Source organism: Carlito syrichta, unplaced genomic scaffold (assembly GCF_000164805.1).
Source record: "Carlito syrichta isolate Samal-C Ts95f unplaced genomic scaffold, Tarsius_syrichta-2.0.1 Scaffold309812, whole genome shotgun sequence".
NCBI lineage: Eukaryota > Metazoa > Chordata > Mammalia > Primates > Tarsiidae > Carlito > Carlito syrichta.
In genome coordinates, this window is record NW_007253908.1 from 397,221 (window position 1) to 423,114 (window position 25,894).

General features: G+C 45.1%; 1 protein-coding gene across 1 annotated transcript in view; it reads right to left on the bottom strand.

Moving 5' to 3' along the window:
• Positions 1-573: 573 nt before the first annotated feature.
• Positions 574-25,894, bottom strand: part of NAIP (NLR family apoptosis inhibitory protein) — a 37,339-nt gene continuing 12,018 nt past the window's right edge. The window contains exons 6-14 of the mRNA XM_008067886.1: positions 23,451-23,550; positions 14,840-14,921; positions 13,552-13,609; positions 10,621-12,732; positions 7,490-7,657; positions 5,383-5,535; positions 4,946-5,032; positions 2,891-3,055; positions 574-954 (exon numbers count right to left, since the gene is read on the bottom strand). Coding sequence (XP_008066077.1) covers positions 590-954; positions 2,891-3,055; positions 4,946-5,032; positions 5,383-5,535; positions 7,490-7,657; positions 10,621-12,732; positions 13,552-13,609; positions 14,840-14,921; positions 23,451-23,550 — 3,290 coding nt within the window. The 3' untranslated portion in view covers positions 574-589. The remainder of the gene's footprint in view (positions 955-2,890; positions 3,056-4,945; positions 5,033-5,382; positions 5,536-7,489; positions 7,658-10,620; positions 12,733-13,551; positions 13,610-14,839; positions 14,922-23,450; positions 23,551-25,894) is intronic.

Sequence of the window (25,894 nt, forward strand, 5' to 3'; positions counted from 1 at the left end):
AGCTCCTGCCGGAGATGACCGCTTCCCGCTTTCGGAGTCTGATCGGCCACCGGAGCCACGCAGGCTCGGGCCGCACAGCGGGCGTCTGGGGCGCGTGTGCACTCGGAAGCGGCCGACGATTACGCCATCAAGCCAACTAACTTGTGCAGGCCCCCTTAACGCATCCGGCGATGTTGAGAGTGCCTTTGTTGTGCTTTGCTGCCTTGAGCCGCAGCCTCTCTTGGCGCTCGGGCCGAGTGCAGTGGCACGCTCGCAGCCACCGCAGCCTCCGCCTGCTGGGCTCAGGCGAGCCTTCAGCCTCAGCCTCCCAAGTAGCTGGAACTGCAGGTGTGTGCCCCATGCCCGGCTGACTTCCTGATTTACTGCAGAGACAAGGTCTCACCAGGTTGCCCAGCCTGGCATCAGACCCCTGGACTCAGGCAATCCTCTCACCTCCGCCTCCCAAAGTGCTAGGATCACGGGTGTGAGCCACCCCGCCCAACCTGAATATTATTTGGCATGCCATATTTAATACAATGTTTGGGGATAATTGCGATTTTACGGTTGCTGATCAAAAATTTCTTGATTCCGCAGTTTTTCACCGAATCTTTTATTTCTGTATGATTGGAGAGAACGGCAGTATCCATTTCCAGAGAATCAGTAAGTGCTTAGACTGAGGATGTCTTTCTTTCGTGGCCTCAAGCAGTCCAATATCGTCTGCATCGAGGAGCCAACCTAACATGCTGAGGCAGGTGAGGCTGGGCAGTCGCAACACACACTGACTCAAAGCCTTGACTGTCACGGCCTGAGCTTTGGTACATTCGGTGAAAAGCCTGGAGATACTCAACTCCTGCAGGTTTGGCAGGTTGTCCAGTATTTGAAAGAAATTTCTGTATCCTTCCTCTGTAACCTCGTGATTGAGCGAAAGATTTAATTTCTCAAGTTTCTGGAAGTCTCCACGGGCTGCTGCCTTGGCTACGAAAAACATCCATCGAAAGAGAATCGTAAGGACTTCTGGTGAAATCATGGTAGACTAGGTTATCCGAACCGAACACCACCGTTGCCACTGAAACTAGGACACGCGGAGCCATAAAGGGCCACATCGTGAGCTCCGCAGCCCCTTGAATGGACTGAGAGTCTGTGATACCGAGGGGTCTATCACGGAAACAAAGGGCAGAGGACCACATGTTCTCGCTCGGAAGCGGACCCTGAACAATTGTAATGCTATAAGAAAGGGCTTGGCAGTCGGTGGAGTCTGCCTGGGGAAGGAGGGGCACACCTCATCAGCAAGGGTCCCTGCCTCATGAACCCTTGGGTTCCTAACCCTGAATTGTACCCCACATCCTTAAAATTAGAAATTAGAAAAAAAAAGGAAAGTAGGAATGCCCAGTGTAATTTCTTTTTTGAGACTGGGTCTTGCTGTGTTTCCTGGTCTGGTCTTGAACTTCTGGGCACAAGTGATCCTCCTGCCTCAGCCTCCCGAGTAAGTGGGAGTACAGGCATGTGCCACTGTACTTGGCGCAAGATAAAATGTTAAAAGCATCTCCTGAAAAGCCCCAAAGAGCTGATGAGTTAGCCTGGGCAACATAGGGAGACCCCATCTCTCCAAAAAAAAAAAAAAATTTAGCTGGTTGTGATGGTGCTACTTAGTCCTAGCTACTTAGGAGGCTAAGGCGGGAGGATTGCTTGAGCCTGGGGGGTCACGGCTACAGTGAGCTATGATCACACCACTGCACTCCAGCCTGGACAGCAGAGTGAGACTCCAACTCCAAAAATAATAATTGTCATTATACCAGTTAATAGACATAAGAGCAGAAATAAATGAAAAAATGGAGAATAGAAAAAACTTTAAAATAAATAACTTTTAAAAATAGTTATTTTTAAATTTTTTTAGAGGCAGAGTCTCACTCTGTTACCCAGGCTAGAGTGCAGGGGCGTGATCATAGTACTGCAGCCTCGACCTCTGGGGCTCAAGCCGTCTTCCCACCCCTTCTCCCAAGAAGCTGGGCTATGGTTGCAAACCACCACGCCCTGCGGTCGTGGTCGATTTTTTTTTTTTTTTTTTTTTTTGAGTTGGAGTCTCACCCTGTCACCCAGACTGGAGTGCAGTGGCCGGGCAGCCTCGACCTGCTGGGCTCCAGCGATCCTTCTGCCTCAGCCTTCCAAGGAGCTGGAACTACAGGCGCACTACCACGCCTGGCTGATTTTTTGATTTATTGTAGATTAAGTATCGCCAACTTGAATGGTCTCGAGCCCGCGGGCTCAGGCCATTCACTCACCTCAGCCTCCCAAAGGCGCGGGATTACAGGCTGAGCCACCGAGCCAGGCCATGGTCGATATTTTAATCTGGGCCATTGTTACCCAGGTCTGCGTAACAAAATGTTCCGGTATGTTCACTTGAAAATTCACTGAGCCATACACTTAGGATTTTTGTACTTGTCAGTATGTATATTAACCTTCCATTTTAAAAAGGAGTAATTTGGAGGATGTGTGGCCAGCTCTCTGAAACACAGGTGTCAAGAACGCAAGATCTGGGTGCTGGTGTAACCTCAAGTGGGGACTTTTTTGTGCTTCCAAATCTGACCAGAATGAACCTAAACCCACAGGACACTAGAGGGAACATTATGATAGGAAAAATGAGGAAGAATGTTGAACATTTTCGGAGGGGCACTTTTTTTTTTTTATGTCTTTTTAAAAATCATGTAGAAATGATGTCTTGTTATGTTGCCCAGGCTAGTTTTGAACTCCTGCCCTCAAGCGATCCTCCCACCTTGGCCTCCCGAAGTGCTAGGACTACAGACATGGGTCACCGCACCCAGCCAGAGGGACACCTGTTCTTCAAAGACAGTTTGTAGCAGAGAGCTTGACTAATAGCACCGGCTTCCGTGCAAGCGGCAACGCTTGAGCTCACCAATTTCCATCACGCTGTCATCAGTCAAAGTCCTGATGAACAAGAGGACTCGGAGACACGGAAGCTGGTGACACTGCTGGATGATCAGTTTGGCCACGCGGCGGATTCCGTCCCCTGAAGGCAGGCTCAGTTCTTCCAGGTTATGAAGGGAACCTAGAATGTGGGCTGTCAGAAAAGACCAGAACGCTATTCTCTCTGTGTTGTTTTTGTTCCCACACAACAATCATCCACGGCCCCCAAAATCCCGCACAGTCCAGGAAGGCCTGTGTGGCATGAAGGCCACTTTCCTCCTCCTCTCCGCGGGCATGAGCAGGGTCCGCACACACCTCGGTGCTCATCTGCCCTCCGACCAATCTCTCCCGCACTGAGTCCAGGCGGCCTGTGAAACTCCATTTCCAGGCTGGGCACAGTGGTTCACGCCTGTAATCCCAGCCCTCGGGGAAGTGGAGGCGAGAGACTTGCCTGAGCTCAGGGGTGCGAGACCCGCCTGGGCAACTTGCCGAGACCTCATCTCTACAAGAAATCAAAAAATTAATCGGGCGTGGTGGCGCACGCCTCTAGTTCTGGCTACTTGGAAGGCTGAGGCGGGAGGATCTCCTGAGCCCGGCAGCTCCAGGCCGCGGAGGCCCTGAGTGTGCCACTGCGCTCCAGCCTGGGCGACAGAGTGTGACTCCGACTCAAAACAAACACACAAACAAAAAAAATCCATTTCCTCTTTTATTTTATTTATTTGATTTGATTTGATTTTTTTGAGTTGGAGTCTCACTCTGTCGTCCAGGCCGGAGTGCAGTGGCATCTCACGGTCACCCCAGCCTCGGCCTGCTGGGCTCAGGAGATCCTCCCGCCTCAGCTTTCCAAGTAGCTGCAGCTACAAGGTGCCCGCCACCATGCCCAGCTAATTTTTTGATTTATTGTAGAAACAAGGTCTCCCCAAGTTGCCCAGGCTGGTCTTGATCCCCTGGGTTCAGGCAATTCTTTCGTCTCCGCCTCCCAAAGTGCTGCGATTACAGACGTGAGCCACCACGCCCAGCCTTCTTTTTTTTGCTTTTCCAGTTCTGTCACCCAGACTAGAGTACAGTGGCATGGTCCAATATTTCCAATTCTGATCCAACACCTCAAAGTTCTTTCTCTTTTTTTTTTTTTCTGAGTTGGAGTCTCACTCTGTCGCCCAGACCCGAGTGCAGTGGCCGCTCCCGGCCACCGCAGCCTCGACTTGCTGGGCTCCGGCGATCCTTCCGCCTCAGCCTTCCAAGGAGCTGAAACTACAGGCGCGAGCTACCACGCCCGGCTAATTTTTGATTTATTGTAGAGATGAGGTCTCACCAAGTTGCCCAGGCGGGTCTCGAACCTGTGGGCTCAGGCAATCCACTCACCTCAGCTTCCCAAAGGCGCGCTTCCCAAAGGCACCGGACGACAGGCTGAGCCACCGATCCCAGCTCAAAGTTCTTTCAAGTCTCCCCTGTCAATACGTGTAAATGTCTTCTCCAATAGTGAGGAAGTTGAGTCTCTGTACTCACTGGACTTAACCACCCGCTGAAGCAGAGCAGCTAGCAGAGTTCAGACATAGACGCGTTTCTTGTAGGCAAGCACAGCTCAGATCACTCAAAGACCAGCTGGTCTGTTTTACAGTGTGATGAAGTTTCTTCTGGAAAGACACCATGCTCCACCGCCTCTGGTAACCCGCCACCCCCCCCCCCCCCGTCTTGTTGATGGTTTCTGTAACTAGGTGTACCCACGGCCCCGCATTCTGGGGTTGGGGCTGGGGGTGCAGGTATTGTTTCAGAGAGTTCTGTTCCAATCAGTCCGCACTCAGGAACAACTACCTACCGGAAGGAGCCACTCTGAGGATATTGCTTTGCATGAGATCAAGTATAATGAGCGCTGAAGACAATCGTTCTGGCGTTTGGGGGGCAGAAATGGAGGGCCACTGTGCCTCCCGCCCAGCGAGAAAGGGAAGCCAAGGAACATCTTGCTTTATTGTGGGTGATTCAGAACAGAAGAAGAAGGCGGGAAGAGAATAAAGAAAAAGTAAGAAGCACCGTTTCGTAAACATACCAAATTTTTCAGCTGTTTCCTCACCAGGAATGTATTGGTATTCAAGATTTAAGACCTTCAGAGAAATGAAATTTGGCAAAACGGCAACTATGAAAGGGAAAATGAAAATGCAGTCATGTCACTGCATCTTTTACAGTAAAGAGTAACAGCTTTAAAATAAAGAGTATTTATAAAGTGATAGAAACTAATACAAAAATTCAGATTGAATTTATGACTAAGTAGATAAAACCAAACTTTGCTCAGAAAATAATTCTGATAACTGGAAATATTTAAAATTCTGGAAACAAATACACTTTATGAATTGAGAAATTCATTTGAGATCAGATATCGGTAGCCACTGTTTTGTTCTTTGACATCAATTGCATTTTTTAAATGAGGCTTGATGTGACTGTCTACAGAAGCATCTTAAACCACAATTTTAAGATTATAACTCTTACCGAATGGGTTGGCGTCAAAGCAATGTCCAGAAAAATTAAGTTCTTTGAGTTTTTTGCAGGAAGCTAGTACAGTCATGAGAGACTTAAAATCCGAAAGGAAATTACATTCCAGATGGAAGGTATGAAGGTTTGGAGAATTCTGAATCAATTTGACTGTAAAATATCAAGGATTTTCAGAAGTTAGAAAATACTGCCATTTGCTATCAGAATCAGCCATGTAATTTATTATTCTGTTTCAGTAACACTGAATTAAAACACGGCACCACCATGTAATGATCTAAGAATCAGGCCACTCTGGGCTTAGGTTCAGATTCGGCAACTGACCAGCAAGCAACAGGAACTTGGGCAAATCATTGACCCCCTGGGGACTGGTTCTCTCATCTATAAAATGTGGATATTGATTTAATAAAGTCACCCGGAACTTTAATACCCTAATATCTCTAAGTTTGTACATGACACTTGCACAGTAAGAATCCTATGCAAAGAAACAGAAAAGGAATGACAGCTCTGAAGCAAAATCTAAATTCGATGCAAAAATTGCTGACAAATATTACCGCCGCCAGCTTCGGTGTCAGCAAATATTTTGTGTGCGACTCTGCCTGTCAATTTCTTCGAGTTTTACTTTACTGTTTCTTTTTAACTTAAAAACAAAATAAATTTATTCTCACACAGTTTTGGAGGCCAGAGTCTGAAATCAAGTTGTTGGCAGGGTTGCACTCCCTCTAAAAGCTCTATGAAAAAAATGCCCTTTTTGCCTCTTCCGGCTTCTGGTAGGTGCTGGCGTTCCTTGATTTGTGACTATATTTCTTTAACCGTTGTCTCTGTGTCACATTGCTTCCTTCTCTTCTTCTGTGTCCTGTCTTCTGTCTGTTTCAAATCTCTCTCTGCCTTTTAATTTATTTGTAATTTTAAAGATGTGGGGTAGAGTTTTACATTTCTTCAGTCTTTAGTGTTCCGTGTTTACTAAACTAAGGAATCGATGGAGCCTGAGTCATTTTGCTGAATGCTGTATTTAAGGAAGATGGCTGCACAAGATCCCATCAACCACAAGGATAAGCTGGTGAGGAACATGAGTAGTTTCCAAGGGCTACCTATCAGCGCATTTCTTTCTACTTAGCTGGCAGGTCTGTAAATTGCAATGTAAGAGAAACTAAACAAAAACAAAAAAAGGCAACTCTCCAAATTATTTTGGAGAGTCAGTATAACAAGGGTGAAGAGCTCAGATGAGGGGAGCAAAATTCCTGTGTCTGAGTCACAGATCTACATTTCCTTAGCTGGATGACTTGAGCAAATGACTTAACCTCTTTCTACCTCCATTTTCCCAGTAGTAATAGTACCTTATCTCATAGGCTGGGTGTGAAGATTAAATAAGTTAATTTTTGTGACGTGCTTAGGACAATTCCTAGCATGTGGTAAGGGGTCAAACATCAGATAGCTCTCTGTTTTCTTAAGGAGAAAGAGTGCTATTCTGGCCAAGCATGATGGCTCACGCCTGTAATCTCAGCATTCTGGGATGCCAAGGCAGGAGGATTGCTTGTGCCCGGGGGTTTGAGATCAGCTTGGACAACACAGTGAGATCTCATCTCTTTTTTTTTTTTGAGTTGGAGTCTCACTCTGTTGCCCAGGCTGGAGTGCAATGGCACGCTCACGACCACTGCTGCCTCCACCTGCTGGGCTCAGGCCATCCTTCTGCCTCAGCCTTCCAAGTAGCTGAACCACAGGCATGCGCCACCACACCCAGGTAATTTTTAAATTTTTATTGTAGATATGAGGTCTCGCCTTGTTGTTCGGGCCGGTCTCAAACCCATGAGCTCAGGCAGTCCTCCCACCTCCACCTCTCAAAGTGAGAGATCTCATCTCTTAAGAGCCATTGTGGCTAGTTTGGAACTTTAACTCTTAAATAATTTATTGAAGGCCAACCCCCTCACGTCCCCTCCCACTGTGGGAGCTTTTCTGCCCTCTCAATAAATCCTGCTTAAAAAAAATTTTTGTAATACATAAATAAATAATTGAAAAATAAATAAACAAACAAGCAAATAAATAAATTATCGGCCAAGTCGTTTTTCCAATGGATACAAATACAAGTAAATCAAAGTGGTGTTCTTACCTAATTTGGAAGAATCATACTTGGATTTAATATTGATTAATAATTTCTCCATATGGTGGAAGTTTGGAAATCCTTCAGGAAGGACTAAATAATCATTTACTTGGTCATACAAAGTCACAGACAGTTCTCTCAGGCACAGGAACTTATCCAAATTAGGAAAGAGTTGTTCTGTAAAGCAGTATAGTTGCACATTAATAATCTAAAGGGTTCCAAATGAAAAGTCTAAAACTGTTACTTTAATGCATGCAAGTATTTCTACCTTTTTTTTTTTTTTTTTTCTTGAGTCAGGGTGTTACTCTGTTGCCTAGGCTGGAGCACACCGGGGCACACTGCAGCCTCAAGCTCGCAGCTCACCGCAGCCTCAACCTCCTGAACTCAGGCAATCCTTCCATTTCAGCCTCCCAGGTAGCTGGGACTACAGGTGAATGTCACCAGACCCAGCTAATTTTTTTTTTTTAAAGACAAAGTCTCACTACGAAGTCCAACAATTAGGTTCACGAGCCATCCTAGAAAAGGTGCTACGTAACCCATTGCTAAATATCACTACAATCACCTTCAAAGTACTCTCCTTGAGGAGCTATGCACTGACGCCAGCACCTAGTCCACCCGTCCAAGCAATATGGTAACTCTTTTTCTGGAATGGCCAAACTGCTGTCACTATATATGGAGGACTGTCAATTAAGTTGGCGAATTTGCCACTGTGCACTCACATTGGCAGCACTGTAAAATAACTGTATTGAGACACCCTCCCTACTCACCTGATCTGGCCCCAATGACTTTTTTCTTTACCTGAAGATAAAGGAAAGAGTGAAAGGAAGCCATTTGAGGACATTCAGGACATCAAGGGTCATACAAGGACAGCGCTGATGGCCGTTCCAGACAAAGAGTTCCAATATTGCTTTGATGAGTAGGCCAGGTGCTGGCATCGGTACATAGCTTCTCAAGGGGAGTCCTTCAAAGATGACCATAGTGGTATTCAGCAACGAGGTGTATAGCACTTTTTCCAGGATGAGTTTGCGAATTTAATTGTTGGACACATATGTGGCCTAGGCTAGTCGTTGTTTGTTTGTTTGTTTGTTTGTTTTTGAGTCAGAGTTTCACTCTGTTACCCAGGCTGGAGTGCAGTGGCATGATCAGGGTCACTGCAGCCTCGACCTGCTGGGCTCAGGTGATCCTTCCACTCCAGCCTTCCAAGCAGCTTGAACTACAGGCACGCACCATCATGCCCAGCTAATTTTTAAAATTTTATCGTAGAGATCAGGCTCACCAAGTTACCCGGGCTGGTCTCGAACCCATGGGCTCAGGCAATCCCTCACTTCCACCTCCCAAAGTGCTAGGATCACAGGCGTGAGCCACCATGCCCGGCCCCAGGCTGATCTTAAACTCCTGGGCTCGAGCAGTCCTCCCACCTCAGCCTCTGGAAGTGCTGGGATTACAGGTGTGAGACTCTTCGCCTGGCCAATTTCCACATTTTCAAATGAAAACCTTCCACATACCATAAAACATTCTTTAGAAAGTGCATATTTGAAGATATTGCTATTTGCAGCTTTTAACTGAGTATGTATACATGGAAAGTTCTGTGCTACTCTCTGGACTCACAGAAATAAATAAGTGATCTCTTCAACAAATGGTGTGGGAACAACTGTATTTGCACTTGAAAAATAATGAAGTTAGCCGGGCTTGGTGGCTCAGTCTGTAATCCCAGCACTTTGGGAGGCTGAGGTGAGTGGATTGCCTGAGACCGCGGGCTCGAGACCCGCCTGGGCAGGCGAGACCTCATCTCTACAATAAATCAAAAAATCAGCCGGGCGTGGTAGCGTGCACCTGTAGTTCCAGCTACTTGGAAGGCTGAGGCGGAAGGATGGCCGGAGCCCAGCAGATCGAGCCAGCGGTGGCCGGGAGCAGCCACTGCACTCCAGTCTGGGTGACGGAGTGAGACTCCAACTCAAAAAATAATAATAATAATAATAACCAAGTTGAACTCTTATCTCCCATGACATAAAAAATCTACTCAAAATGGGTCAACAACATGAATATAAGAACTAAAATAATATAAAAGGGGTAAATCTTTATGACTCTAGATTTGGAAATGGATTCTTAGGTATGAAATAAAAAACCTAGCAAAAAAGAAAAAACAAATAGATTTCATCGAAATGAACCTGGGCACAGTGACTCACACCTATAATCCCAGCACTTTGGGAGGCGGAGGCAAGAGGATTGCCTGAGCCCATGGGTTCAAGACCAGCCTGGGCAACATAGCGAGACCTCATCTCTACAAAAAATAAAGAAACTAGCTGTGCATGGCGGCACACCCTTGAAGTCCCAGCTACTCAAGAGGCTGGGGATCATCTGAACCCAGGAAGTCAAGGCTGCAGTGAGCTATGATTGTACCACTGCACTCCAGTCTGGGCAACAGAGGGAGACCCAGACTCAAAAAAAAAAAAATTTATATAAAACCATCTACGGGGCTGATGCATACGTTCGTAGCATTTTCCGCGAATGTCGCACAGTGGCTGACAGGTCACAGTCCCTCCCATTTGCTCATTCTCGGGGTGACTGAGGTGGAGCATCATGGCTTAAGGCATTTAAACAGTCAACAAGGGCACCTGCATGATCAATGTTTCTATACCTACCCCTGAAATGTACCCCACATCTTTATAATAAAAATTAAAGTAAAAAAATTAAAAATAAAATAAAGCATTTAGACAGTCTTCATCAAAGCCCAAAGGTCTTCCTGAACACGGGGGATCAGGCAGGTCAAAGTGGCCCTCTTCGAAACGACAAGACTGTTTTCTTGCCATGCTTTCCCCAGTGGCATTCTCCCCGGGGCCCTGCACACATGTTTCCAGCCGTCTCCGCTGCCTTGACTCCTCTGTCACACTCAAACAGAAGGATATGTCGGAAGTGTTCGTTTTCTCCACTTGACACTCCAACTTCCTTAGCCCACAAATAGCCCTAACTTTCTTCAAGTTGTCAAAATGCAAAAGCACAACACTCACACCAAATGACAAACTCCCAACAGCACAGGCTTGCCATGCCAAAAACAAACGCTACAAACGTATGCATCAACCTTGTGTGTGTGTGTGTGTGTGTGTGTGTGTGTGTGTGTGTGTGTGTGTATGCAGGTATACCTTGTGACTGAAGTCTCCCTGAGATTTCAAGAGATTCCAAGGAAGACAGGGTGACAAGCAATTCGTGCTCTGAGACACTGAGTTCTTCAAATGTGTGTATGGAGCACTTGGTGACAGAGGCCTTACACAACTCCAGAGCCGGACGAATGCTTTCAAGAAAGCCTCCGCTGGAGAATAAATGGAGTTCGATGTGCTGTGAAGCTGGGAAAACTTCCGTGAGAACCCTGAGCATCTCCTGGTCGACACCGTTCACATGAGACACATGCACTTCCAGGCAGGGAAGCTTGTGAGGCTTTGGAGAGAGTCTCCAGTAGCCAGTACTGATGTCCGGTGGTGCCCGGCGTTCAATGTTGTAAAACCTCTGATGCATAGCCTCTTTTTCGGCTAAATTTTGCTCCCATTCATTCATAGCCACAAAGGCAGAAGCATAATCCTGATCCACGGTGGGCGCCGGTGATATGTCCCAACCTGCTACCTCTGATAAACGTTGCATGTGTGGTACTTTATTTCCTCTTATCAAGACTTTGATGCTTTTCAGCAGGAGCAGGCTTTCTGGGTGGTCAAAAAAGTACTGGGACTTAAGTGTCATCAAAGACAGTGTTCTCCCTTGAAGGAAGTGCAAAATAAACGGAGAGCATGCAGGGGTGCTGTTGCTTCGGTAAGCAATTTTCAGGGCCAGAGCCAGGATTTCTTCTGAAACCATCGAAAAGCAAGCTTGTGGAGCCATTTCCCACAATACTCGAATTGCTTCCGTGTTCAGGGAACTTCCCAGATGGTTCTTTGAGGGGTCAACCTTCTCAGACATACTCTCCAACGGCTCTTTCTTCTCCGCCAAACGAAGCAAATGAGATACAATCTGGGGCCCTGACTTTGCCGAAGGGTAGCGGGAGACATAATTTAAAAAATCACCATAGGTGCTCATAGCCACTATGGATGAGCTGATTCGTCTCAAATAAGACAGTCCCAAATCTTGGTCTTCCTGCCCATCTGAATCCAGGAGTTCAATCAGCCTCATCCCAGCAAGAAATTCTTGGAATGCAGGATTTAAGAACCGGTAGACTGGTCTCAGTCTCTGGGCTGTGAATTTGCTCATCAGGTACGTGGTTAGTTCTTCATCCTCGTCAACCCCTGCGTTTGTGAGGTCATCACCACTGAACTCAAAGCAAGACGAGAAAAGCCCTTTCAAGGCCAGCGCCCCACAGGAGGACACGGTTGCTCTGAGCAGTTCTGCTGTCGTTTGGTGCCTTAAGAAAAGGCACTGAATGTACAATCGGAAAACGGCCACATCATCAAAGGACAGGTCGAACGGACACTGACACCAGTGAGCACAGACTGCCGCCACAAAGAGGGGCGTTTTCTGAATTCCTTGCAAGTGTTCGTTCTTTCCAAAGTGAACCATAAGCTTGCGCAGACGGGTTACATTATCTGAAAAGAGCTTTCGTAATATGTAGACAGTATTGTAGAAAGGAAATGCTTGGATCTCTAGGACTGTATTGAGGTATCGGCGGATGTCCCTGGTCCTGTTTGTTCGAACAGCAATCAACAAGCAGGTCCGCGATGAGAAGTTTTTTTGAATCAGTTTTCCTATGACTTGGGGAACTAAACACATTTCTTTGTAGTCATCTACAAGGAACAACACCTGATTCTTCAACTCCTGGAGGATATTCCTCATGCAGGTTTCAGTGACACATCCCTCTTTCTCTAGGAGTTGGTCACAAATGAGGCTGGCCAGTCCCTGGTCCGGGCTGGTGGAACTGAGAGAGAGGTAGAAGACCAGCTGGAACCTGTTTAACAAGGGACAGCATCCCGAGGCCCATAAAAAGGCGATTTTCTTCAGGAAGACTGTCTTTCCGCTGCCAGCTTCGCCCTCCACACACATGACAGAGTTCAAGTTGGCAAGGACTTCAGGCAACACCAGGGGCTCTTGCCCAGGGTGGCCGATGTTCTTGGAAGCCATGGACAGATCACAGCCCAGCAAGTGGGCTGTGGGTCTATCCGAAGAGATCTCGAGCAGAGACATGTGGCAGAAGCGGCTGCTGGTGTAGGCTGCTCTCAGTCGCTCACTCAGGCTCTTGGCCTCTGGAAACCACTGGGCTTCGCTCTGGGCCATCTCTGCAAAGAGAAGAAAGGGCCCAGTGGCATTCACAGTCACATCTCTCTCGGTCCTCACTCCATGCTCGCTTCGCTATGTGATTCTGCCTACCTGCTGTGAGGTTTTCGGACCTCCCACGCCATCTACGATTCCCACATGGGGATCCTCTCATGGCTTTTGCCACCAAGTGAGCATGTGGGGAGCATGTGCCAAAGGGCCCTACTTGCCACGGAGACCTAGAAACCATGTGTGCTCCTGAGAAGCGCCACAGAATCCCATAATTCCCCATTTTAATTTGTCTCCGAGTCAGGGTCTCACTCTGTCGTCCAGGCTGGAGGGCAGTAGCAGGACCATGGCTCCCTGCAGCCCTCGACCTCCCGAGCTCAGGTGATCCTTCTGTCTCAGCCTCCCGAGGGGCTGGGACTAGAGGCACACACCACCACGCCCAGCTAATTTTTTTGCAGAGGGGAGGTCTCACCATGTTGCCTAGGCTGGTCTGGAACGCCTGGGTTCAAGCAATCCTCCTGCCTCGACCTCCCAAAGTGCTGGGATTCCAGACGTGAGCCACGGTGCCTGGCCTTATAATTTCCCATTTTAAAATCTCAGGAAAGGAGCTTGCTGAATGGGGCCTTGAAACACTGTTTGTGTGTAGTTGAGCCATGCTGGCTACTATCATTTTGTTCCTGCACACACGCTGGAGATGGAATCCTATGATTTCCCTTGCGATGGTGCTCGTCTGTGGGAACTCTTTGGACAATCATAAACACTCTTTCTTTTCAAATCCCCTGCATACAAATGTATTTACACATGCATTCGATACCTGGTGCTAAAGTTCTTACCTGGCACTGTAGAACTCATTGCTACTGAATCTTCAAGATTGCTTTCACTTGTGATTTCCTTTGAAAAATAAAATCCTTTGTTAAGTCAAAATATGCATAAAAGGGTGAGACATCATGCTGAAATTGGGGACCCAGCATCTTCTAAACACAGCCCACCCTCCAATACTTATGCTGAGTGAGGGGAGAAGTGCTCCAAATGTGAAACAATAAATAATCTGCAAACATCCGCAAGAGTATGTGATCCCAAGTGATTCATAGACGACACAATTCATGGGTGAGTACTCTTCAGGTGATCAGAATTACGGTGTCTAGGGCAAGAAGGACCCTTCAAAAATCATTCAGGGCTGGGCTCGGTGGCCCAGCCTGTAATCCCAGCACTTTGGGAGGCCGAGACGAGTGGATTGCCTGAGCCCGTGGGTTCGAGACCAGCCTGGGCAACTTGGTGAGACCTCATCTCTACAATAATTTTTTAAAAGTGAGCTGGGCGTGGTGGTGCGTTCCTGTAGTTCCAGCTACTTAGAAGGCTGAGGCAGAAGGATCACCTGAGCCCAGCAGGTTGAGGTTGCGGTGGCCAGGAACGTACCACTGCCCTCCAGCCTGGGTGACATTAGGGGCAACCTCTGGAGTTAGTTAACTACACTTTTAATATTACACATCTGGGATATGGAAGGGCTATGTGTCATCCTTTAAAAAATGCGCTGGTTATATATTCCCAAACTCTTTTCTTCAGTGTCACTTATTAATTCACAAATATGAAAGGTGAATGAAGTGAGAAAGCAAGTTGCTTTGGGTTCTTGCTGTGGGATGACCCACATAACATCCTTAGCATCTGGCCTCAAAATAATGTTGTATGCGTGTGCATTAAATTGGTAGGGGCTTATATCCCAGAGAACCATGTTGGATTACTCAGCTTGAAGGGGTCAACCTGTTATCTAGGTTTATGATTTTTGTGGGGCATTTGCTTTTATTAAAGAACGTCATCCCAGGCCTGGAGAAGGCCAAGGAGTAAGTCTGGCCTTACGGCCCTCCAAATGAAGACCATAGATAGGATCCATTTAGCCTGAATGCTAGTCAGCTCTAAGAGTCTGAGCCCGAAAGCAGAAGATTGACTGTGTTATACTGGCTTAGTATGGGATCCCCATCTGCACCTAGAACATGATATAGGTGCTTAGTTGATTTTTGCAGAATTTATTTATTGACTTATTTATGATGAGAAATCCCTGTTCAAAACAGTTTTCAATCACACGAGCACATACTGCTGAAACAAAGTGGTGGTGTTCATCATTACCGGTAATTCACAGAGTTTGCTATGGCTCTGAAGGTCTGGCATCGCTTCTGCAAAGGACTTCATATTTTGGAGAAACTGACAGCTAAGCATAAAAGTTAAAAGTTACAAAAAGAGTTGTACGCAATTAAGTATTTGCATTAGGTTTCTAAAAACACAGAAATTTTAGCGATAAGCATTAAGTATAAAACTATAATTTCCAGTGATTCTGTCAGGGTCATCATCAGGCAAGACATGTGGATTGTGATAGTCTCTGCAAAATAAATGTAAATGGTTTATAAAGTGATAGAAAAGATGGCCGGGGAAGTTGGTAGAATGAGCGCATATTTACCACTCATCCATGGAAAAGACTAAAATGAACTTAAAGAATCAAAAATAGAGAAGAAAACTCTACGGATTCTGGAACAGCCTGGGCAACAGAGTGAGACTCCAACTCAAAAGCACATTAGTGGAAAAACTAGTAAAATCCAAATAAAGTCTGGCGTTTAGTTAACACTAGTGTACCATGAATCCCTACCTCTCGCCACACACAAAAATTAACTCAAGATGAATCTAAGAATTAAATGTAAGACCTGAGACTATAAAAGTCCTAGAAGAAAACCTAGGAAACACTCTTCTGGATGTCAGCATAGGTGAAGAATTTATGACGAAGACTCCAAAACCAATTGTGACAAAACCAAAAATAGACAAATGCAACTTAACTAAAAAGCTTCTGCTTGGCAAAAGAAATAATCAACAGAGTGAACAGAAACTCTATGGAATGGGAAAAAAAGGTTTGCAAATTATGCCTCAGACAAAGGACTAATAGCCAGACTCTACAAGGAACTCAAAGACAACTCAACATGAAAAAGCCAAACAATCCCATCAAAAAGTGGGCAAAGGACATGAAGACAGTTCTCAAAGGAAGACATATAAGCAGCCAATAAACATGAAAAACGCTCAACATCACTAATCACCAGAGAAATGCAAATTAAAACCACAACGAGATATCACCTTACACCAGTTAGAATGGCTAAATTATTAAAAAGTCAAAGAACAACAACAACAACAAAAAAAGGAAATAAAAAGCCAAAGAATAACAGATGTTGGCTTGATTGTGAAGACAAGGAGCACTCACTCACTGTTGGTGGAACTGGAAAGTAGTTCGGCCTCTGTGAACAGCAGCATAGAGATTTCTCAAAGAACTGAAAATTGAAAAACCATTTCATCCTGCTACCAGGGATCTACCCGAAGGAAAAGAAATCATTATATAAGAAAGATACCAAAGGCTGGGCATGGTGGCTCACACCTATAATCCCAGCACTTTGGGAGGCCAAGGTGAGAGGATTGCCTGAGTCCACGAGTTCGAGACCAGCCTGGGCAACTGGGCAAGACCTCATCTCTACAATAAATCAAGAAAAATTAACCCGGTGTGATGGTGCGCACCTGTAGTTCCAGCTACTTGGAAGGCTGAGGCGGAAGGATCGCCGGAGTCCGGCAGGTCAAGGCTGCAGTGGCCGTGTTGAGCGTGCCACTGCCCTCCATCCTGGGCGACAGAGTGAGACTTCGACTCAAAAAAAAAAGGAAGAAAAGAAAGATACCTGTCCTCATAGGTTCCTCGCAGCAGTATTTACAATAGCAAAATCATGGAACCAACCTGTGCCCACCAACGATTAGCTGAATAAATAAAATGTGGTATATATACGCCATGGAATACTATGAAGCCATAAAAAAGAATGAAATCATGTGTTCTGCAGCAACATGGTGGAAGCTTGAGGTCATCATCCTAAGTGAACTGAATCAGAAAGAGAAAACCAAACCTGTTCTCACTTACAGGTGGGAGCTAGCTATGCATAAAGATGGGCATAAAAGACACTGGGAACATCAGTAAGGGGAGAGGTGGGCAAAGGGGTAAAGGTTCACAAGTTTCCTGTCGAGTACAATGTTTCCTACCTGGGCAATGGACCACCTGAGACCCCCTCCCCATCATTGCACAATATGTCCATATACCAAACATGCACTTAAACCTACTGATTCTAAAAGAAAACAAAATGCAGTGTACCAATGTAACAATTCTTAATTTTGAGAAATGTATCATGATAGTGTAAGAGGTGAGCATTGGGGTAAACTAGGTATGGTAATACATAGGAACTCTTTGTATTACTTTGTACTTTTTCTATATTATTAAAAATCTTCAGGCCGGGGTCGGTGGCTCAGCCTGTAATCCCAGCACATTGGGATGCCGAGGCAAGAGGATTGCCTGAGTCCAGGGGTTTGAGACCAGCCTGGGCAAATTGGTGAGATCTTGGCTCTACAATAAATCAAAGATTTGCCGGGCATGTTGGTGCATGCCGGTAGTTCCAGCTACTTGGAAGACTGAGGCAGAGAGATCACCTGAGTCCAGCAGATCGAAACTGCGGTGGCTGTGAGTGTGCCACTGCACTCCAGCCTGAGCAACAGATTGAGACTCCAACTTAAAATAAAAAAAGGCAAGCCAGGCTCGGTGGCTCAGCCTGTAATCCCGCGCCTTTGGGAGGCTGAGGTGAGTGGATTGCCTGAGCTCGCGGGTTCAAGACCCACCTGAGCAACTTGGCGAACCCTCATCTCTACAATAAATCAAAAAATCAGCCAGGCGTGGTAGCGCACGCCTATAATTCCAGCTCCTTGGAAGGCTGGGGCAGAAGGATCGCCGGAGCCCAGCAGGTGGAGGCTGCGGTGGCTGGGAGCGGCCACTGTACTCCAGTCTGGGTGACAGAGTGAGACTCCAACTCAAAAAAAAAACAAAACAAAAATTTAGCTGGGTGTGGTGGTGCCCACCTGTAGTTCACTCAAGAGTCTGAGATGGCGGATTACTTGAGCCCAGGAGGTCAAGGCTGCAGTGAGCTATGGACCTCACCACTGCACACAGCCTGGGCGAGAGAGTGAGACTCCAACTAAAAAAATAAAATTAAAAAAAAAATCTTAAAAAATATCTATCTATCTATCCATCCATTTAGAGTTGGAGTCTCACTCCGTCGCCCAGGTTGGAGTGCAGTGGCACACTCACGGCCACCCCAGCGTCAACCTGCTGGGCTCAGGTGATCCTTCCACCTCAGCCTTCCAAGTAGCTGGAACTACAGGTACACGCCACCATGCCTGGCTAATTTCTGACTTATTGTGGAGACAAGGTCTTTCCAAGGTGCCGGGGCTGGTTCGAACCCACGGACTCAGGCAATCCACTAGACTTGCCTCCAAAGTGCTGGGATTACGTTACAGGCTGAACCACTGAGCCCGGCCAATAATTGACTATTTAAAGCAAAAATATAACACTACACTGTAAGATTTATAATGTACACGGAAACAAAAGGTTTGAAAACAATGGCACGCTGGGCTCGGTGGCTCAGCCTGTAATCCCGTGCCTTTGGGAGGCTGAGGTGAGTGGATTGCCTGAGCCCGCGGGTTCGAGACCCGCCTGGGCAGGTGAGACCTCATCTCTACAATAAATTTAAAAAAAAAAAAAATTAGCTGGGCATGGTAGCGCACGCCTGTAATTCCGTCTACTCGGAAGGCGGAGGCGGAAGGATCGCCGGTGCCCAGCAGGTGGAGGCTGCGGTAGCCAGGAGTGGCCACTGCACTCCAGTCTGGGTGACAGAGTGAGACTCCAACTCAAAAAGAAAACAATAGCACAAGAGATGGGGGGAGAAAAGGAAGTATACTGTCATATGATTCCTACATTTTAAGTCAAGTGCTATATTTTTTGAAGATGACTATGACATGTTAAACATACATATTGCAAACGCTGGAGCACGTAGTAAAAAGACAAAATAAGAATGAATAGTTAATAAGCCAACCATAGAGATAAAAAGGAGTACTGGAAAAAAATGCAAACCCCAAGAAATTAGGAAAAGAAAAAGAAAGAAACAAAGAGGATATGGAATAAATAGAAAGCAAATAACAAACTAGGTTTAAATCCAACCATGTTTATAATTGCATAAATGTAAATGTCCTCGATATTCCAACTAGAAAGCAGATATTGTCAGCCTCTTAAAAAAGCAAGACTCTGTACCCCACATCCTTAAAATATAAAAAAAAACAAGACTCATCTGTGTTGCCTACAAGAATTCATTTTGAATATAAAGTTGCAGATATATTAAAAATAAAATGATAGGAAAGCTATATTAACATCAGATAAAGACTTAATATGAAAGTTTATCAGGGATAAGGAGGGATATTTCATATGTTCTCCAAAAGATGAAAAATCAAAGGACAAAAAAACAAAACAAGCAAAAAACCAAGACATACTCCTGAAGAAGAAGAACAAGAAAAATTTATGGGCAAATAAGATAGTATGCTTAACATGATTAGTAATTCAATAGACAAAAATTAAAGTCTTCAAAATTTACAGAAATTAAAGCAATATTATGCCAAGTACAGGGGCCCATGCCCGTAATTCCAGCACTTTGGGAGGCTGAGGTGAGAGGATTGCCTGAGCTCAGGAGTTTGAGACCAAAGTGAGAGTAAAAAGCCACACATAGAGAGAGTTGATAGATTCCAGAACAAGTTCTGAATAAAACTAGACTATATCTTAGCTTATTCTTCCAAGAATTAAGAACATCCCACTGTTCCCATCAATTTGCTACATACTAAATCCAAATAAGAATGGAAAAAATTAACTACCGCTGTCAAAACACTTCAAAGCAATAAAATGATATAAAAGCATTAATTTTCTTCTATTTAAAAAAAAATTTAGCCGGGCTCGGTGGCTCAGCCTGTAATCCCGCGCCTTTGGGAGGCCGAGGTGAGTGGATTGCCTGAACCCGCGGGTTGGAGACCCGCCTGGGCAGTGAGACCTCATCTCTACAACAAATCAAAAAATCAGCTGGGTGTGGTAGCGCATACCTGTAATTCTGGCTACTTGGAAGGCTGAGGCAGAAGGATTCCGGAGCCCAGCAGGTCAAGGCTGTGGTGGCCGGGAGCAGCCACTGCACTCCAGTCTGGGTGACAGAGTGAAACTCCAACTCAAAAAAAAAAAAAATGTGTTCATACTCACCACTATACAAACAAGGAGAGAGCATTCATTTAAAAATCTGGATATGTTGACTGGGTGCGGAAACTCATGCCTGTAATCCCAGCACTTAGGGAGGCGGAGGCAAGAGGATTGCCTGAGCCCAGGGGTTAAAGACCAACCTGGGCAACTTGGCGAGATCTCGACTCTACAATAAAAAATAAAAAAACTATCCAGGCATAGTGGCTCATGCCTGTAGTTCCAGCTGCTTGGAAGGCTGAAGTGGAAGGATGGCCTGAACCCAGCAGGTCAAGGCTGTGGTGGCCACAAGTGTGCCACTGCACTCCAGCCTGGGTGACGGTGAGACTCTGATTTAAAAAAAAAAAATCTGAATATGTTAATATTTTATTCTGAAAAAAACTCTAACTACTTACATAGTGAAAACAGCAAATCTCTTTTTACAATTGAACATTTCTGAAGAGTTTGATGGGTAAAAAATTATTTGTAAGTTTAAGATTCTTAGAAAATAAATATTAAAGAAATATTTCTTCATACAATTTTTAGAGCCAAAATAGAAAATTCTGAAGTTTCAGAGCAGGAAAAAACTAGCATTCAGTTTAAGGACTGAGAAGCTGACTAGCATGGAGCTTCTCACCAGTAACATTAGAAGCTAGTAGATTCTTCACCATCACTCAATTGCCAAAGTTAGAAAAAAAAGAAGTAGAAATGTAGCAATGGCTCTACAACTTAGAACTAAAATGACTTCCAACCTATAATTCTATACCAGCTAAACTACTAAATAAGCGTGAGTAGGAGGGAAAAAAAGATATATATATATGTAATACACACACACATGCACACATATGCATTATGTGCAAACTAAAAACATGTATCTCTTATGCAATCTTTCCCAGGAAACTCTGGCAAAGTGTTCCATCCAAGTGAGTGAGTGAACCGAGAAGAGGATGACATTAGATCCAGGAAACAGGAAATACAATGCAGGAGCGAAATAACAGGAATCTCCAGAATGATGGTGAAGAAAGAGCTCGGGATCCCACGGTGACTCTAGGACAAGCAGTTCATATTAGAGCAGGTCACAGTTCAGGACAGACTTCTTCAAGAAGATGAAAATGATGAGATATTTGGTAGGTCTGAATGACTTGAGAGGAGACTTAAACATTGGGGACAATTTGAAGATGAACTGGTGCTATGTACATAAAATATTAGCAGATGGCTATATGTGTTTTGTTTTATTTTATTTTATTTTATTAGACTCAGGGAGTACAACTCTCTCTCTGACTCTTCTCGCTTGTTTTTTCTGATTATGTCCCGTGGTAATCTGCTCTCTGGAAAGGCCCACATGGCAACATCCAGTTTAAGAACTGAATCCCAGCCGGGCTCGGTGGCTCAGCCTGTAATCTCAACACTTTGGGAGGCTGAGGTGAGTGGATTGCCTGAGCCCACGGGTTTGAGACCCGCCTGGGCAACTTGGTGAGACCTCATCTCTACAATAAAATAAAAAATTAGCTGGGGGTGGTAGTGTGCGCCTGTAGTTCCAGCGACTTGGAAGGCTGAAGCGGAGGGATCGCCGGCGCCCAGCAGGTCGAGGCTGCGGTGGCCGGGAGCGGCCACTGCACTCCAGTCTGGGTGACAGAGTGAGACTCCAACTCAAAAAAAAAAAAAAAAATGAACTGAGTCCCTCAATCCAGCTGTCTGTGAGGAATCCCATCAGCAGCCCCACGAGTGTGCCTGGAGACAGACCCTTCCCCAAGCAAGTCCAAGATAACTGCAGTTCTGGCTGGCCCCCTGCTGACAGCATTCAAAGATGGTTTGAGCCAGAGGACCCAGTTAAGCCACTCCTATATTTCTGACCCTGAGAAGCTGAGTTAATAAATGCTATTTTAGTCACTAAACAACAACAACAAGATTCACTAAACAACAAAGTGAATGTTTGTTACATGGACAAATTGCATACTGGTGGGGTTGGACTTCATGTGGCCCATTCACCAGATAGTGAACATCATACCTGATAGGAAACTTTTTTTTTTTGAGTTGGGTGTCTATCACTCAGGCAGGAGTGCAGTGGCACATTCACAGCTCACCACAATCTCAAACTCCTGGGCTCAAGTGATCCTCCTGCCTCAACCTCCCAAGTAGCTGGGACGATGCGCATGCACCAATATACCTAGCTATTTTTTTTAAGAGATGAGGTCTCACTATGTTGCCAAGGCTGATCTCAAACTCCTGGGTGCAAGCAGTCCTCCCACCTTGGCCTCCCAAAGTGCTGGGATTACAGGCATGAGCCACCACACCCAGCCCCAACAGGTAATTTTCAATCCCCCCACATCCCAGATGGCTAAATATTAAAAACAAAAACAAAAACAAAACAGAACTTAACATTGTACAAACATTGTGGAACATAGTTTGACAGTTCCTAAAAAAGTTAAATATAGCCGGACTAGGTGGCTCAGCCTGTAATCCCGTGCTTTGGGAGGCCGAGGTGAGTGGATTGCCTGAGCCCGCGGGTTCAAGACCCGCCTGGGCAACTTGGCAAGACCTCATCTCTACAATAAATCAAAAATTAGCCGGGCGTGGTAGCGCGCACCTGTAGTTCCAGCTACTTGGAAGGCTGAGGCGGAAGGATCGCCGGAGCCCAGCAGGTCGAGGCTGCGGTGGCCGGGAGCGGCCACTGTACTCCAGTCTGGGCAACCGAGTGAGACTCCAACTCAAAAAAAAGAAAACAAAAAAGTTAAACATGGAATGACTATATAACCTAGCAATTCTACTATTAGGTAAATATCTCCAAAGAGTTGAATAAAGGTACGCACTGCAATAGATACCTGTACACAAATATTCCTGTCAGCACTGTTCATAATAACCAAAAGGCAGAAACAAACCAAATGTCCATGAACAGATAAAAGGATAAATAAAATGCAGTATAACCATATGGAATATTATGTGGCCACAAAAAGGAATGAAGTACTTATACAAGTTATAACATGATAAACCTCAAAACAGTATGCCAAGTGAAAGAATTCAAATGCATAAGGTCATGTTGCATGTTTCCGTGTATGTGAAATATCTAGAATAGGTAAATCCATAGACACAAATTAGGTTGGTGTCTCCCAGGGGTGGGGCATGGATTGGGGTGGAGAGATAAGGAGTGACTGCTTAATGGATGCAATTTTCTCTTGAAAATCCTTTGGAACTAGAGAGAAAGAGTGGCTGCACAGCATTGTGAGGCTGCAAAATTGTGCACTTTCAAGTGGCTCATGTGCACATTTTATTTTTTAAAGAGTGAAAAATAAGCAAATTTACTAACAAGATGATTATTTCTTCCTAGAAAAATAAAAAGATGTATAGGAAGGGAAAATAAATCAAAACTTACCGTAAGCTTCAGCTCTGCATAGCATTTGGAAAAAAAAAAAAGATGGCTCTAACAAAAGTGTGATATAACCGTAACAAGAGGAAGGCTAGACAAGAAGTATGTCACGGGAGCAAAGGGGAAAAAGGCATAAAGGCACATTCCTCGTGGTGCGAGTCAGAGGGTGGGCAAAGCCTTCATCTAAAGAGAACACGAGGGAAGAAATGAGGAAAACAGTTGTCAAAGTGCATCCAAAGTCACAGACACTAAACATTCATTCCACCCACTTGGGAAAAAACTTGGTGTGATCTTCTAATGGGTCATCGCCTTCCTTCCACTTCTCCAAACATCCCCCACAGGAGAAACACTGGACAATGTCCTGTATACCTAGAATGAAGGACATCTGATCAGTGCCCTGGCATGTGCAGTTGTCAGTTGACAAGCAGATCATGACCACCAGACCCTTAGGCGCGAGATTCTAGTTGCATCTCCCATGGGACTTTGTGACAAAGTCATAAGTTGGGTCAACAGTATAGCAATAATCGATAGAGGATTCTTGGTCCACAGTGGGGTAATCAGCAAATCGTAATCCAAGGTTCCTATGCCCCATGCATGTTGATGGACACCCTCCCTCTGCCCATTCTCCTCCCAGCCACAAAGAGATTTGCAACTGGAATCTGGAATTGAAGAGGGATGCGGGGGGCCAGCCCCTGCAGGTTTGGGGGAGTCCGTTGGAAGGTATGGTGGCGTCGGCGAATATTCTGGAGAAATAAAGAGAAAGGAAGAGACTGGACTCTGTCTAGTGCAGAAGCCGATTTAATGGGGCAAACCATAAGCCTTTTATCCTAAAGTTTTACAGGCAAGATCACAAGATTTAAGATTTTCACGTGAACACAAAGCCAGGTGGATAAGGGGCATCCCCCCATCCACCAGGTGTTTCCTCAAACATGAGGAAGGACAATCCCAATATTATTTCACTGTTCCTTATGTTTGGTTAATGTTCCTCACAAACAATATAACAATTCTAACATCATAATATTCTAATAATCAATAACTTCTAAAACGTATGCATTCCCAACACCTAATGACTAACTTAAATCCTAATACCTTTCTATTCTCTGCTAATTTTACCTGTACTATAAAAAAACTCTTAATTATAGCTCAAACCGGTTCCTAAAGAATGTGGCCCAGTCCAAAGATCACACTGGGCCGTTTCCAGGAACAATTGATTATAATCTCTTAACAAAATGGCTATTCTAAAATCCTATGTATCTATCTTATTTCTATAAAATTTCTAATTCCTAATCTTAATATATAAAGCTGATCATCAGCAATAAAACTTCTAAAATAAAACCCAAATACAAACTGTAATTGTACTAAAGCCAAAACTGCAATTAGTAGAAAATGGGAACAATGAAATTTCTAAAGTTAACTGTATACTTATAAAACCTCAAAATATCATGTTTGATCATGCTTGAACTAACATAATTCCCTGACGTAGCATGACCTATTCTACAATATTTTCTATGAATAAAATAAATTCAACTTCCATAATAAGTAGAAAAAACCTACACTAATTGTAGCTGAAGAACTGGTTTAAAAGAATGCAGCCCAGCCCAAAGTGGACGCTGGGCCCTTAGGAATATGGCCCAGTCCAAAGTTCATGCTGGGCCATTTCTGGTAACTCTAGATAATCATCTATACCATCTAAAGCTGAAAACAGCTCTCTAAATGTATATACTAATTCTACAAATATACTTTTAAATCTTATAAAGAAGCTTGTACCATATTAAAGGCTCCCAAATGTGACCTGAGTTTGAAGTGTGTTCAGTTTAAAGACGAAACCGCAGTCTGTGAGAAACGGGAACAGTGGATCCCTAGAGTCAGCCATGCCTGTCATATTCTCAGAACTTCATGCTTAGATCATCAAAGTCCCTGCTAGTGGATCACGCCAAACAACAAAGAAGGGAGGAGGGAATGGGCCTTCAGTTCCTGAACTCAACCTGGTGGTCTCAGGGTCCGCAGCCTGCCTGGATCCCTAATGCTCAGGCGGGCCTCCACAGCCGGCTCCCAACAGAGGGAAGGGTCTTGTGTCTGTTTTGCTCAGTGATGAATGTCATGAATCGAAAAGAGTGCCTAGCACTGGCCAGGCACAGTGGCTCAGAGATGAAATCCCAGCACTTTGAGAGGCGGAGGCAAGAGGATTGCTTGAGCTCAGGAGTTAGAGATCAGCCTGGGTGACATGGTGAGACCTCGTGTCTACAATAAATAAAAAAATTCGCTGGGTGTAATGGCACGTGCCTGTTGTTCCAGCCACTTGGAAGGCTGAGGCAGGAGAATCACCTGAACCCAGCAGATTGAGGCTGTGATGGCCATGAGCATGCCACTGCACTCCAGCCTGGACGACAGAGTGAGACTCCGTCAAAAAAAAAAAAAAGCCTAGCACTTATTAGGCTAGAGGGAAAAAAACATACGAACAAATTTAGCGGCCCTTATGTAAGCAAATTCATGAAGAATCAATTGCCTCTTACCCCATTATTGCCAGGTTTATTCCCTTACAAGTACGTTCAAGTTTCCTTGTAAGACTACCTTTCTTTGGAAAGAAACTGCTATTTGGCTCTTCCTGATCTTCTCCTTCGAGGGGTGCGGCCAAGATTACTATCCATACTCCTAGTATCTCCCAGCCTTCCACCGTAATAGAAACCTCCATTTTTAGCTGGGCACATGGCCA